General features: G+C 30.1%; 1 protein-coding gene across 1 annotated transcript; it reads right to left on the bottom strand.

Annotated features, from left to right (window-relative positions):
- Positions 1-2,720: 2,720 nt before the first annotated feature.
- Positions 2,721-11,402, bottom strand: LOC114177289. Its single transcript, XM_028062568.1, has 3 exons — positions 11,210-11,402; positions 9,923-10,162; positions 2,721-2,963 (listed from the first exon to the last, which is right to left on the bottom strand). The coding sequence occupies exons 1-3, from the start codon at positions 11,225-11,227 to the stop codon at positions 2,916-2,918; spliced, it is 306 nt and encodes a 101-aa protein (XP_027918369.1). The 5' UTR covers positions 11,228-11,402; the 3' UTR covers positions 2,721-2,915.
- Between the last annotated feature and the right edge of the window lie 1,396 nt (positions 11,403-12,798).

The following is a 12,798-nucleotide window of genomic DNA, read 5'->3' as shown; positions in this document are numbered from 1 at the left end:
CTGAAGTGAATGTTTATTGTAAATGGCTGAGTTTGATTATATTTATGTTTTTAAAAAAGTTGTGGTGGAAAAAACTTCCATTATATATATATATATTTGTTTTTTTTTGTTTTTTTTAATATTATATTAATCATAGTCGTTAAGATTATTAAATTTTATGAGGAGAGACATGAAATAGATTAATCATCAGATTCAAAATCTTACAATCTTAAAGAAATTGATTACTTATTTTGAATTTCTAATATTTATTTTGTTATAAGTTGTATATGTTAAATTTTACTCCGGAGTACAGATTCAACTCATGTGTTTTTGAGTTTTTTTGTTGTTGTTTATTCTTCAACTTTTTCATTTATAGTCAAAAGAAAACTCCCCACGAATAATTAGCATTAAAGTTTTGAGTAGAAGATAGTCTAATAAGTTGACTCTTATTTATTCTTGTTGAGGAGTTTTAATGTCTATCTCCTCTTAATGTTCATTTTGACTAATTTTTAATTTACTAATCCAATCGATCTTTAGATCATTACATTACATTACATCACAAAAAAAAAAAATAAAAAATAATTGAAGAGTGGTTGAAGTGGTAAATTAAAAGTGAATAAAAAAAAAATCAAAATTTCACTATACATACTCTAAAATAATCTAAGAGATTTAACCGAGCACATAATGATGAAAGGAATAGAGATGACAAATAAACTTGTACCTGTAGGTTTTGATAGAAAATCTCCGCATTGATTGGGTATGAGTCTGAAACCAAGCGAATTTATTTTTTGTCCCATAATTCCCCACTACTGTACATAAAATTACATAAAATGATATTTCTTATTTGTGTATTTTTTATCTATAGATAGATCTTTATAACTCATTATAGCTCATTGACTAAGTTCGTTGAAATTTCTATTGTGACTATCATCGACTATTGTAAAATAAACAATTCAAAAAATCGAATAAAATAAGATATTCAACTAAAGCAAATAGAAAATTCAAATAGAAATTCAAGTATCATAATGTTTTATTTATGTACAAATCACATCAATTACTATTTGTACTGTGTGTTGTAAATAAAATAGACATGAAGTAATATCCGAAGTTTTCAACTAGAGATGTACATGAGAATATACATATTCCCGTCCAAATACCCGTTTCCGTTTAAATTACTAAAATATCTATAATTTATTAGATAATCTAAAATATATATATATATATATATATATATATATATATATATATATATATATATTATGTATATATATTCATGTGAATATATATTCCCGTCCAAATATCCGTGTCCGTTTAAATTACTAAAATATCTATAATTTATTAGATAATCTATATATATATATATATATATATATATATATATATATATATATATATATATATATATATATATATTCATGTGGATATTTGACTCTTAATTTGTAGTTCTTCTTTTTGTTAATGATGATGCTAATGAATTTTTAGATTTTATGGCAAAAAAGAAAAAAAATTCAAAACTACACTTATGAAAATAGAGTTGGGTTATTACTTGGAAGAAAATAATTTGCTAATTACACAAGAACAGTATTGATGGCCAGATATTAACTTCTCACCACTAGTGCAGAATTGCGTTTTAACTCGCCTTATAGGCCTCAGTTACTGTGGAACCGAAGCCTATAAGGATGCGGTGACATTTTTTAAAATTTTCAAACTTTTTTGCCTCGGGTTCTTATCCAACCAAAGCCTATAAGGGCTTTTATGCTTCATTTATCATTCAACTGAGGCCTACAACTCGATAGTGTTCCCCAAAATTTCAAAATTGCCACTGACAGTAGAAACTTTGGCCTCAGGTGGAATATGACCGAGGCCTATACGACTTTATGCCTCGGTTATTAATGGAACTGAGGCCATAGACCTTATTTAGGGTTCCAAATTCGTGAACCTTGCACTGTTCATGTTATTTGTGTGAACCCAAATCGTGAACTGGTTTTTTCTCCTTTGCGTAACTCCCCCAAAATGCAACCAGACCGGGAGCCAGCGCGACGTCACACCACCACGTGCCACAGATGCGAAACTAGGCTGCTGCTGCGTGTTCGAAGCCATACGTCAATGACAGAGATCGACACTGTTGCGTGTTCGGAGCCATACAAACCACTGATCATTTGTAAAATTAATAAATATTTTAGCTATTATAAAATTTTAGTAATGTGAAATTGTTTAGTTTTTATATAATTATTTGAATTTTGTGTAGTTGTTATTTGATACTTTAATTTGAGATTTATATTACTATAATATTTTTCTTAATATTTTGATAGTATCAAGGTTTCTTTTGTGTGATTTTTAAATTTTTTTATAAAAACTATTTAACTGATATTTGGAAGAGTAAAAAAAATGGTACGAGTATAAGAATATATCGGTTACTCGGTGGGGAAGACGATGTGTCAAAAGTTGTACATTCGCTGTGTTTGAGGATGGAGATAAGGATGAATGTTTATTATGGGGATTGAGATGAGATTATGATACTCGTACTCGCCCCGTTGTCATACATACAAAAATAAATAAATACATACATACATACAATATATTTACGCCTATAATATATAATACATATACATTTTGATAGTATCATATTTCATTTGGTGTAATTTTTAAAAATTTTATAAAAATCATTTAATTGATATTTGAAACAGTAAAAAAATAAGTATGAGTATGAGTATAAAAATATAACCGTTGTTCGATGAGAATGGATCAAAAATTACATATCTATTGAGTTTGGTAACAGGATGTATGAATTTTTATCATGCAGAACCCTATTGTCATTTATAGACAGAAAGATTAAGAACTGGAAAAGAAATAATTGTTTTAAAATTAAGATCACCAAATGAACAAAGCATTGTTCCTATCAAGAATCTTCAGAAAACAATTGCCCTAAACAAATATTAGGCTTTAACACAACAATTGAAGTAGCTGAGGAAGCTCTTCCTTTCCTGTAAGAAAAAATAGACAAATAAATAATGTGTGTGTACATATATATGACATTGTTACGCAACTAGGAGTGTCCGAAAAAGACAGTTTCGAACACACTCTTTTTAACAAATTTTAAGTTATAAAAGAAATATTTTAAAAAAATAAATTAAAAACTGTACTTCAAACTCCTGAGGAATATTAATCAGAAGCCACCAATGTAAGAATGAATCTGATATGCAATAAAGTACTATTAAAACTTCACAATATATATATATATATATATATATATATATATATATATATCATGTTTTCTTTTTTTTTATTATATTATTTTATACATTTTTAATAAGATGGGCAAAATGATAAAATTTAAATAGAGATTGTAAAATTGTGATGCAGGAAAACTAATATAGAATAATATTACTTAAAATATGTATGTTCACTAACAAACTTTTTAATTACATTTTGAGTTGTATTATTTGTAATTTTTTTTTATAACATAGCATTCTTTCATAATTTGGATTTTTAACGCATCTACTAAGAATGTTATCGAAAACATTGATAATAAGAATAAATTACATAGCTTTTAATTTTATAAAATAGAGAAGAAAAACTTTAAGTAAGCTTAATAACATGAACTAATGTAACATTTGTTATAAAATAAAGGTAATAAGAGAGACAAAGGAGAGGAAGAATAGAGAATGAGAGAGTAGGGAGCAACTTCTGTTTTTATGTGTGTCTCATTACTGATAGGACGAGTCCTATTTATAGGTACAATATGGTAACCCAGAAAGGATATAAAATCAAATAGTAAATACAAAATATTACATCATAAAGAGTAATGAATAATATGATTATCAATCATATGAGTGATTGTATAAATCAATGGACGACCATTAATTCATAACACTCCCCCTTGGGTGTCCATTGATAAAAGAATGTGCCTCGTTAAAACCTTACTAGGAAAAACCCTTTGGGATAAAAACCTAGTGAAGGAAAAAGAGTACATCATTCTATATAATATTGTTCTTTGCATCTTCTAATTTCTCCCCCTCATGTAAACTTACATCATTAAGATGGCGGAGTCCAATCCTATGAACCAATTGCTCAAAAGTTCTCCTTGGCAAAGACTTTGTAAATAAATCTGCTAGATTTTCACATGAGCGAATCTTTTGGATCTCTACATCACCATTTCTTTGAAGATCATGAGTGAAAAAGAATTTTGGAAGAATATGTTTTGTTCTGTCTCCTTTAATATATCCTTCTTTCAATTGAGCAATGCATGCACTATTGTCTTCATATATCGTTGTTGGTTTCATTTTTCCCAAGGATAAACCACAAGTTTGTCGCACATGTTGAATTATAGACCTTAACCAAACACATTCACGACTTGCCTCATGTAATGCTAAAATTTCTGCATGATTTGACGATGTTGCTGTTATTGTTTGTTTCACAGATCGCCATGAAATCGCTGTGCCACCACATGTGAACAAATATCCTGTTTGTGATCGACCATTATGAGGATCTGATAAATAACCTGCATCTGCATAACCCATTAGATCTAATTTTGAATCATTTGGGTAAAACAAGCCCATATTCATAGTGCCTTTAAGGTAACGGAGTATTTGTTTTACTCCATTCCAATGTCTTCTTGTAGGTGAAGAACTATATCTTGCTAACAAATTTACAGCAAATGCTATATCGGGTCGAGTATAATTAGCAAGATACATTAGTGCTCCTATAGCACTAAGATATGGTACTTCAGGACCAAGTAGTTCTTCATCTTTTTCTTGAGGTCTAAAAGGGTCTTTATCAACATCTAATGACCTCACCACCATTGGAGTGCATAGTGAATGTGATTTGTCCATATAGAACTTTTTAAGCACTTTCGTTATATAAGCTTCTTGATGTACAAGAACACCTTTGTTTAAATACTCAATTTGTAATCCCAAACAAAACTTTGTCCTTCCAAGATCCTTCATCTCAAATTCTTTCTTTAAACAATCAATTGCCTTTGTGAGCTCATTAGGAGTTCCAACTATGTTTATGTCATCTACATAAACAGCAATTATGGCAAATTCATTCTCGGATCTTTTCATATAAATACAAGGACAAATAGGGTCATTTTTATACCCTTCCTTTAATAAGTACTCACTTAGACGGTTATACCACATACGTCCTGATTGTTTCAATCCATAAAGGGACTTATTCAATTTTATTGAATAATCCTTTTTAGAATTTGCTTTGTTGGGCACATTAAATCCTTCAGGGAGTTTCATATAAATATCATTTTCCAAAGAGCCATACAAATAGGCTGTAACAACATCCATGAGGTGCAAATTCAAACCTTCTTGTGCAACAAGGCTAATTAAATATCTAAATGTTGTTGCATCCAATACTGGAGAATATGTCTCCTCAAAATCAATACCAGGTCTTTGTGAAAAACCTTGAGCAACTAACCGTGCTTTGTATCTAACAATTTCACCATTCTCATTTCGTTTTTGTACAAAAACCCATCTGTACCCAATAGGTTTTACACCCTCAGGTGTGCGAACTACAGGTCCAAAAACCTTTCGTTTAGCAAGCGAATCTAATTCTGCTTGGATTGCATCTTTCCATTTTGGCCAATCATTTCTTTGCCGACAATCTTCAATTGTCATTGGTTCTTGATCATCATTGTCACTTATGACATCCTTTGCTACATTATATGCAAAAACCTCGTCAATATTGACTTTATTTCGATTCCATATTTTATGATTCATGACATAATTTATTGAGATCTCATCATTTTCAACAATTTCAGGTACCTGAGGTTCTTCTGGAACCGAATCATTGATTATGTCAAAAGAATCTTTTGGGACTTTTACCCCCTCGATTAGGCCATCTTGCCTTTTTTCCCTTTTTCTCACACGAGGATTTTTATCTTTGGAACCCAAAGGCCTACCACGCTTTAGGCGTGTTTGAGATTCATTTGCTATATTAGATTGTCCAACAGGAATATCAATTCTGATTGGAGTATTAGCAGCGGGTATATGCGACTTAGTTACCCTTTTTGTGTCAGTAAAAGCATCTGGTAATTGGTTGGCCAATTTTTGTAAATGAATTATCCGTTGAACTTCTAGTTCACACTCTTTTGTACGAGGATCAAGATGAGATAATGATAATTCATTCCAACCAATATCTTTTTCCAGTTTCTTTCTTTCTCCCCCTAACGTTGGAAAAATTGATTCATCAAAATGACTATCAGCAAATCGAGCTGTAAATAAGTCACCTGTTGATGGTTCAAGATATTTTATTATCGATGGAGAATCATATCCAACATATATTCCCAAACGTCTTTGAGGACCCATCATAGTCCTTTTTGGTGGGGAAATTGGGACATATACAGCACACCCAAAAATTCTTAAATGAGAAATATTTGGTTGTTGACCAAAAACCAACTGTAAAGGAGAGTATTTGTGATAACTTGTTGGTCTGATGCGAATCAATACTGCAGCATGCAGAATTGCATATCCCCAAGTAGTCATTGGAAGATTAGCTTTCATAAGTAAAGGTCGTGCAATCAATTTTAGACGTTTTATCAATGATTCTGCAAGTCCATTTTGAGTATGAACATGTGCTACTGGATGTTCAACTTCAATTCCAATTGACATACAATACTCATTAAAAGCATGAGATGTAAATTCACCAGCATTATCAAGACGAATTTTCTTAATTGGATAATCTGGGAAGTGGGCTCTTAACTTGATCAATTGTGCTAATAACTTAGCAAATGCTTGATTTCGAGTTGATAGTAAACAAATATGTGACCATCTAGTGGACGCATCAATTAATACCATGAAATATCTAAATGATCCACATGGTGGGTGTATTGGACCACAAATATCACCTTGTATTCGTTCTAAAAATGAGATTGACTCATTTCTAATTTTTTCTGGTGATGGTCTTATTATCAATTTTCCCTGCGAACATGCAGTACATGAGAAATCATTGGACTGAAGAAGCTTTTGACTTTTAAGTGGATGTCCACATGAGTTTTCAGCTATTTTTCGCATCATGATATATCCAGGATGACCCAACCGATCATGCCAAACAAGAAATTCATTCTTATTTGTAAGCTTCTGGCTTACAATAACATGCGTCTCAATCGCATTAATATATGTGTAGTACAAGCCATAAGAGAAGGCTGATAATTTCTCCAATACACATTTTTTATTTGACTCAATTTGAGTGATATAAAGATATTCAACATCTCCTTCATTATTTGTCTCAATATGATATCCATTTAGACGAATATCCTTGAAACTTAATAAGTTTCTATTGGACTTAGGAGAATAAAATGCATTTTTAATATGCAATCTTGTACCTCTTGGCAGAAGTACTGTAGCTCTTCCAGAGCCTTCAATTATATTTGTAGTACCAGAAATAGTACTAACATTGACTTCTCGCATTACCAAAGTAGAGAAAAATTTATTACTCTTGAGAATTGTATGAGTTGTTGCACTATCAGCAAGGCACAGATCCTCATCATTGGTGTTAATGCCAATATTCATTCTTCATATAAACATAAATATCAATATTAGAGATTACTTTGTAAGAGGAGAGAAAGAAAAAAAAAATAAAATAGAGGATTTTATTCATAAAAACATAAAAACTTGTACATATAAAAGCAACATGAATTAAATATAAAACATTGTCTTAAAAATTAATCATAAAATAAAACTATTTTCTAACACTCCCATCACCAATAAGGTGATCAATGCTTCCATCGGGTTTAGAAAAGAAATCACCAATATCAAGATGAGTAGTATCCATATGACCATAATCAGAATCACCATCTTCATAAGCAAAGTGTGTTTCTACATTCTTCTTTTTAAGTGATTCTTGGTAGAGTTCAACAAGATGCTTTGGTGTATAACAGGCACGGGTCCAATGACCTTTACTACCACAACGGTAACATATATTTTCAGCCTTTTTGCCATTATTTTCACCCCTTTCTTTTTCCTTTTTCGCATTCTTGTTCCACTTCTGTTGATGAAGTTTCTCTTTGAAAATTTCCTTTATAACCATGTCCACGACCATGATTAATAGCACGACCACGACCACGACCATGGCTACGACCACGGCCAAAATTACGACCACGATTATTATTATGGTCTTGACCTCGTCCATGATTATATGGATCAGATGTTGCTGCATTCACTTCTGGGAATGGAGCAGAACCAGTTGGTCGGGCCTCATGATTTTTCATCAAGAGCTCATTATTTTGTTCAGCCACAAGAAGGCATGAAATCAATTCATAATATTGATTGCTCCATTCACTTCTGGGAATGGAGCAGATTAGGCGGATCTCATGATTTTTCATCAAAAGCTTTATTGCTTTGTCCAGCCAGCCATGCATAGGCATGAAATAAATTCACAATATTTGTGAAGTCTCTTTTCACAATATTTTTGTTATGAGCAAATTAGTTGCTTTATTTCTTTATTTAATGGTATCCCAATATCCATTGCATCTAAATATATTTCAACATTTAAAATCCAATATAAGGAATTCTTCCTTACAATATCAAGGGTCACAAATCCAAATTTTGCAACGTTTCGCGTGTTTAAAACTAACACATAAAATAATAATATTAATAATAATCATCATCATCAAAATAATAATATTAATAATAATCATCGTCATAATAAAAATATTATGACAGAGAATTTTGCAACGTTTCGCGTGTTTAAAACTAGCACATAAAATATTAATATAATCAAATTTCATGTATGAAATTATTAAAATCAAATAATAATAATAATAATAATATGACAGAGAAAAATAAATCAAACAATTATCATTACACAAAAAAAAAGAAAATGAGATAAAGTTTGTGAATGAGAAAAAGATTAGAAAGAACCTCGGTTAAGGAATATAGAGCGTTGTTCTTAGGGAGAAAAAAAAAATATGCCTTCACGCTCAGTTGGATAACCCTCGTGCTGATAACGTGTTATAAAATAAAGGTAATAAGAGAGACAAAGGAGAGGAAGAATAGAGAATGAGAGAGTAGGGAGCAACTTCTGTTTTTATGTGTGTCTCATTACTGATAGGACGAGTCCTATTTATAGGTACAATATGGTAACCCAGAAAGGATATAAAATCAAATAGTAAATACAAAATATTACATCATAAAGAGTAATGAATAATATGATTATCAATCATATGAGTGATTGTATAAATCAATGGACGACCATTAATTCATAACAACATTCATTTTCTCTCTACGCACTTTTCTTTTCTTTTTTTTTTCTTTCTCTCTCATTTTTGTTTTTCTCTCTAAACTTTTGTTTTCAATTTTTCTTTTTTTAAATTTGATTGCAACTAATAGTAGTTATGGAACTAAGAACAATTCTAAACTTTTGTCTCTCTTTTCATTTTCTTTTGTCATTTTTTTTATGATTTTGCCATCAATCTTAATGGAGTCAATTAAAAAATATCCTCTCAACTTGGTTTATTATATGCAAAAATTTTGTTATATTTAGATACTTTGTTCTAAGTCACTAGATTTTGAAATAGTCTTATTACTTAAATTTTTGAAAATTACTTTAAAGCTGAGTATTGTATGTGAGGGGAGTTATTTATATTTTTTTATAGAACTTTAGGATAGACAATCTATATGTGAAGATCACATGTTATAGTATATCGAGTTTAATATAGGGATTGTGGCTAATTGAAAATTTGTTTGGATGCTTAAACAAAGTCTTATTAGGTTTCATTTGATAAGTGATTCCTATTTACATAATTTCTACCCAAAAGTACACTAATTTCGTAAAATAAAAAGTCCTTGGATTCTCATTTCTACAGTAAATTAGTCCATTTTTTATATAAAATTATTTAAGCAAAAAAATTCTTCAAATACTATATTTTTTTTAACAATTAAATTGATCCTTTTAAGAAAATAAAACAAAGAGCTGGGAAACTTATGGGTAATCTTACATTTGGAGGAACCGTTTGATCATTGTGAGGTTGGGAATGCTCACTGCTGTGACCAGTGTTTACGCTGCTCGAGGTTGAATCAACGAACTCTTGTTCATTACCGAGACTTGCCCTCGAAATGTTTGTCTTGTTCTGCTTCCTAGTTTCCCTTATCTTTGAGAAATCAAGAGAGTAGTCTGGCACTTGGCCCTTTTGATCCCAATCTCCAAATTGTGGCACTGATAGCCATGTACCATTTTTCTATGTTCACAAGATTTACAACAAAGTCAGCTAATAACAATAATTAACGGTTCATATTTGTAACCAACTTTATACTTAATACCATTAAGCATACCAAAAAATCCGTACAAATGAAAGTGGATTCTAGTGAAGAATTTGACTATTTCTTATTTAAAAAGCGATTTATTGTTATTTATAGGACTGCAACACATTACGAACGATTAACATTTGAAAAAAAAAAAAAACAAATAAAAACCGACTTCAACTCCGTCATCATCGTTTCAATGTGTTAATAAAAACAAATTTCTCTAAAAACAATTAAACGTAGAGAATCTTCATCCTTTGAAAAAGGAAAAAGCTCACACGAAACAATAAAAAGAAAATGCAACAGTAAAAGCCAAAAAACAACCTGTAACAAACTAATCATAGGTGATCCGGATCATTCGAGGTTTAAAAATTAAAACAAAACGATTCGTCAAGCTGAGCTGGAAAGGGAAGCGAATGAGTCACGGTAGTCGTGCCTCCATTTAAAAAATTTAGAGAAAACAAGAAAGAATCAAACAAAGCAAAGAAATACAACAATCTATGCAGATGCATGTTGAATAACAGTTATTACTTAATCACGAAAATTAAATACCAAATCTGAAGAAAAACAAAACACGGCTTCTGGAAACGGTGAAAACATGCAACTCTGAGATTAAAATTAAAATCAGAGTTTCGCCTTTTAACAAAGAGAAAAATTCCAGCACAAACAAGTAAACGATTGTATCTGTACTCAAGATCTTCGTCGTGTGTGTGTTAAACAACGAGTTATCTAATCAAAAATCCTATATCTCTAAGCTATTTTAAGCAGAGAACACTAACTTTTCATATAATCACAATCTCTGTGTTTTTGCTTCATACGGTTCAACTCAACGAGCAGCATGCAATTTAATAGTGAGATTCTGTGATTCAGTGAATATTACATTTGACGCAAACAATACAGAGAAATAATTCATTCCACTGGAGAAGGATTAGGTTAAGCAACGAAGAAAAAGAATAGTTTAGAGAAAGAGAGAAAAGAAAAACCTCTTTACGACGGTCCATGAGTGTTGTTGAGATCTGAAAATGGGTTTGGAAGTAACAACGGGTGCGTTAAGTCTTTCGTGCCACTGGTAATTGGCTACAATTTGGTGCAATGTGTTCTCTGTACGTGTCTGACTTGGTCTGAATAAATCGCTTTTCTCTCTATGACTTCACACCGTTCAACTTCTTCACGCGGTTCACTATACTGTATCTGTCTTCTTCGAAGTATTTACATATTTATTGAAATATTGTTTCAATAAAATTATTTTAAAGACAATTATACATTTATTGTTGTTCAAAATTTATGGGAAATAATCTTGCACTGATTATATAATATAATGGTGTGTGTTTCTATCACTTCTTCGTCTAATAATTTTTCATAAAATAGTTACAATTTATTAGAACCAACTTAATTTAATTAAAAATTACTAAATCATAAAAAAAAACTATTAAATAAATAGTTTATCACTTAATTATTATTATTTTGCAGATTTTATCTTGTGATTGTATTATTAAAGTTTTAAATTTTCACATGATTTGTTATATATTTCATATAGTGATGACGTGTAATAATAAAATAATCAAAGCAACGTTTTTTTCTGTTATCTTTTTTTAAACATTTCCTGACATATTTTGCTTTACTGTACTTTATTATTGCTAGCACTAAATTTAATATATAAAGGAATTTACTACAAATAAAAGTTCTTTTGTTATTTATTATCTTTGACCCGAAAAATGAAGTTCGATATTTCAATTTACAACAAAAGGTGAATATGATATCTGTTACTAATAAATTAATAAACAATTGATCAGTCTGTGTCTTTGATTCAAATCATCATATTTTACTATTAAATCGGAATTAATTCTTTGGTTGAGCAAATTTATTTTTTATTCATTCTTTTTGTTTAACAGTTAATAAATAGAAACGTCACTCTCATCCAAGTATCAAAACTGAAAAAATTAATAAAAAATAAGTCAGTCATGCTATCGGGCTTTTGACTCCATTGTTTAAGATTTGATTTTGACGTTGATATTAAACCTTCAATTCATTATATATTTTCTTCGATTGCGTATTTGTTTTTTTTTTTCTTTCTCCTTTGAAAAATAGTTATCAAGGACACTAAACCATTTAGAATAGACTAATATTATTTGTTACACAAGTTTGCATGCCCTTCTTTTGAAACTCCTTTTATGCACACTTTAATGCGTATTAAGAATTATAGCAAAACTAAAATTATAATTTAGCCAAAAAAAAGTTAATATATATTTTCGATTGTGGGGGAATAGGAGAAGTAGAAACTTCTTTCATAAATCTTAATTAAAAGTTATGTAATATGTTGAAATCTAACTAAAATAATTATCATAAACCTCAAAACCAATTATAATTTCAATTTTTCTCTTAAAGCAATAAAACTTGTATGCAAATGGAGTTGCATGAAGTTATCATCTATAACTTCGTATCATCTATTGGTCCATTCAGCATTCGACATGTTTTGTAATTGGATAATAATATTTTAACTACTAAATTTTAACAATTTTTTTTAATATGAATTGTTATCTTTTAAGTGATTTTTGAATATTGAAAATGAGAA

The sequence above is a fragment of the Vigna unguiculata genome, chromosome 3 (genome assembly GCF_004118075.2).
Source record: "Vigna unguiculata cultivar IT97K-499-35 chromosome 3, ASM411807v1, whole genome shotgun sequence".
NCBI classification, from domain to species: domain Eukaryota; kingdom Viridiplantae; phylum Streptophyta; class Magnoliopsida; order Fabales; family Fabaceae; genus Vigna; species Vigna unguiculata.
The sequence above is the reverse complement of the archived record's forward strand: the minus strand, read 5'-3'. Positions and strand labels throughout refer to the sequence as shown.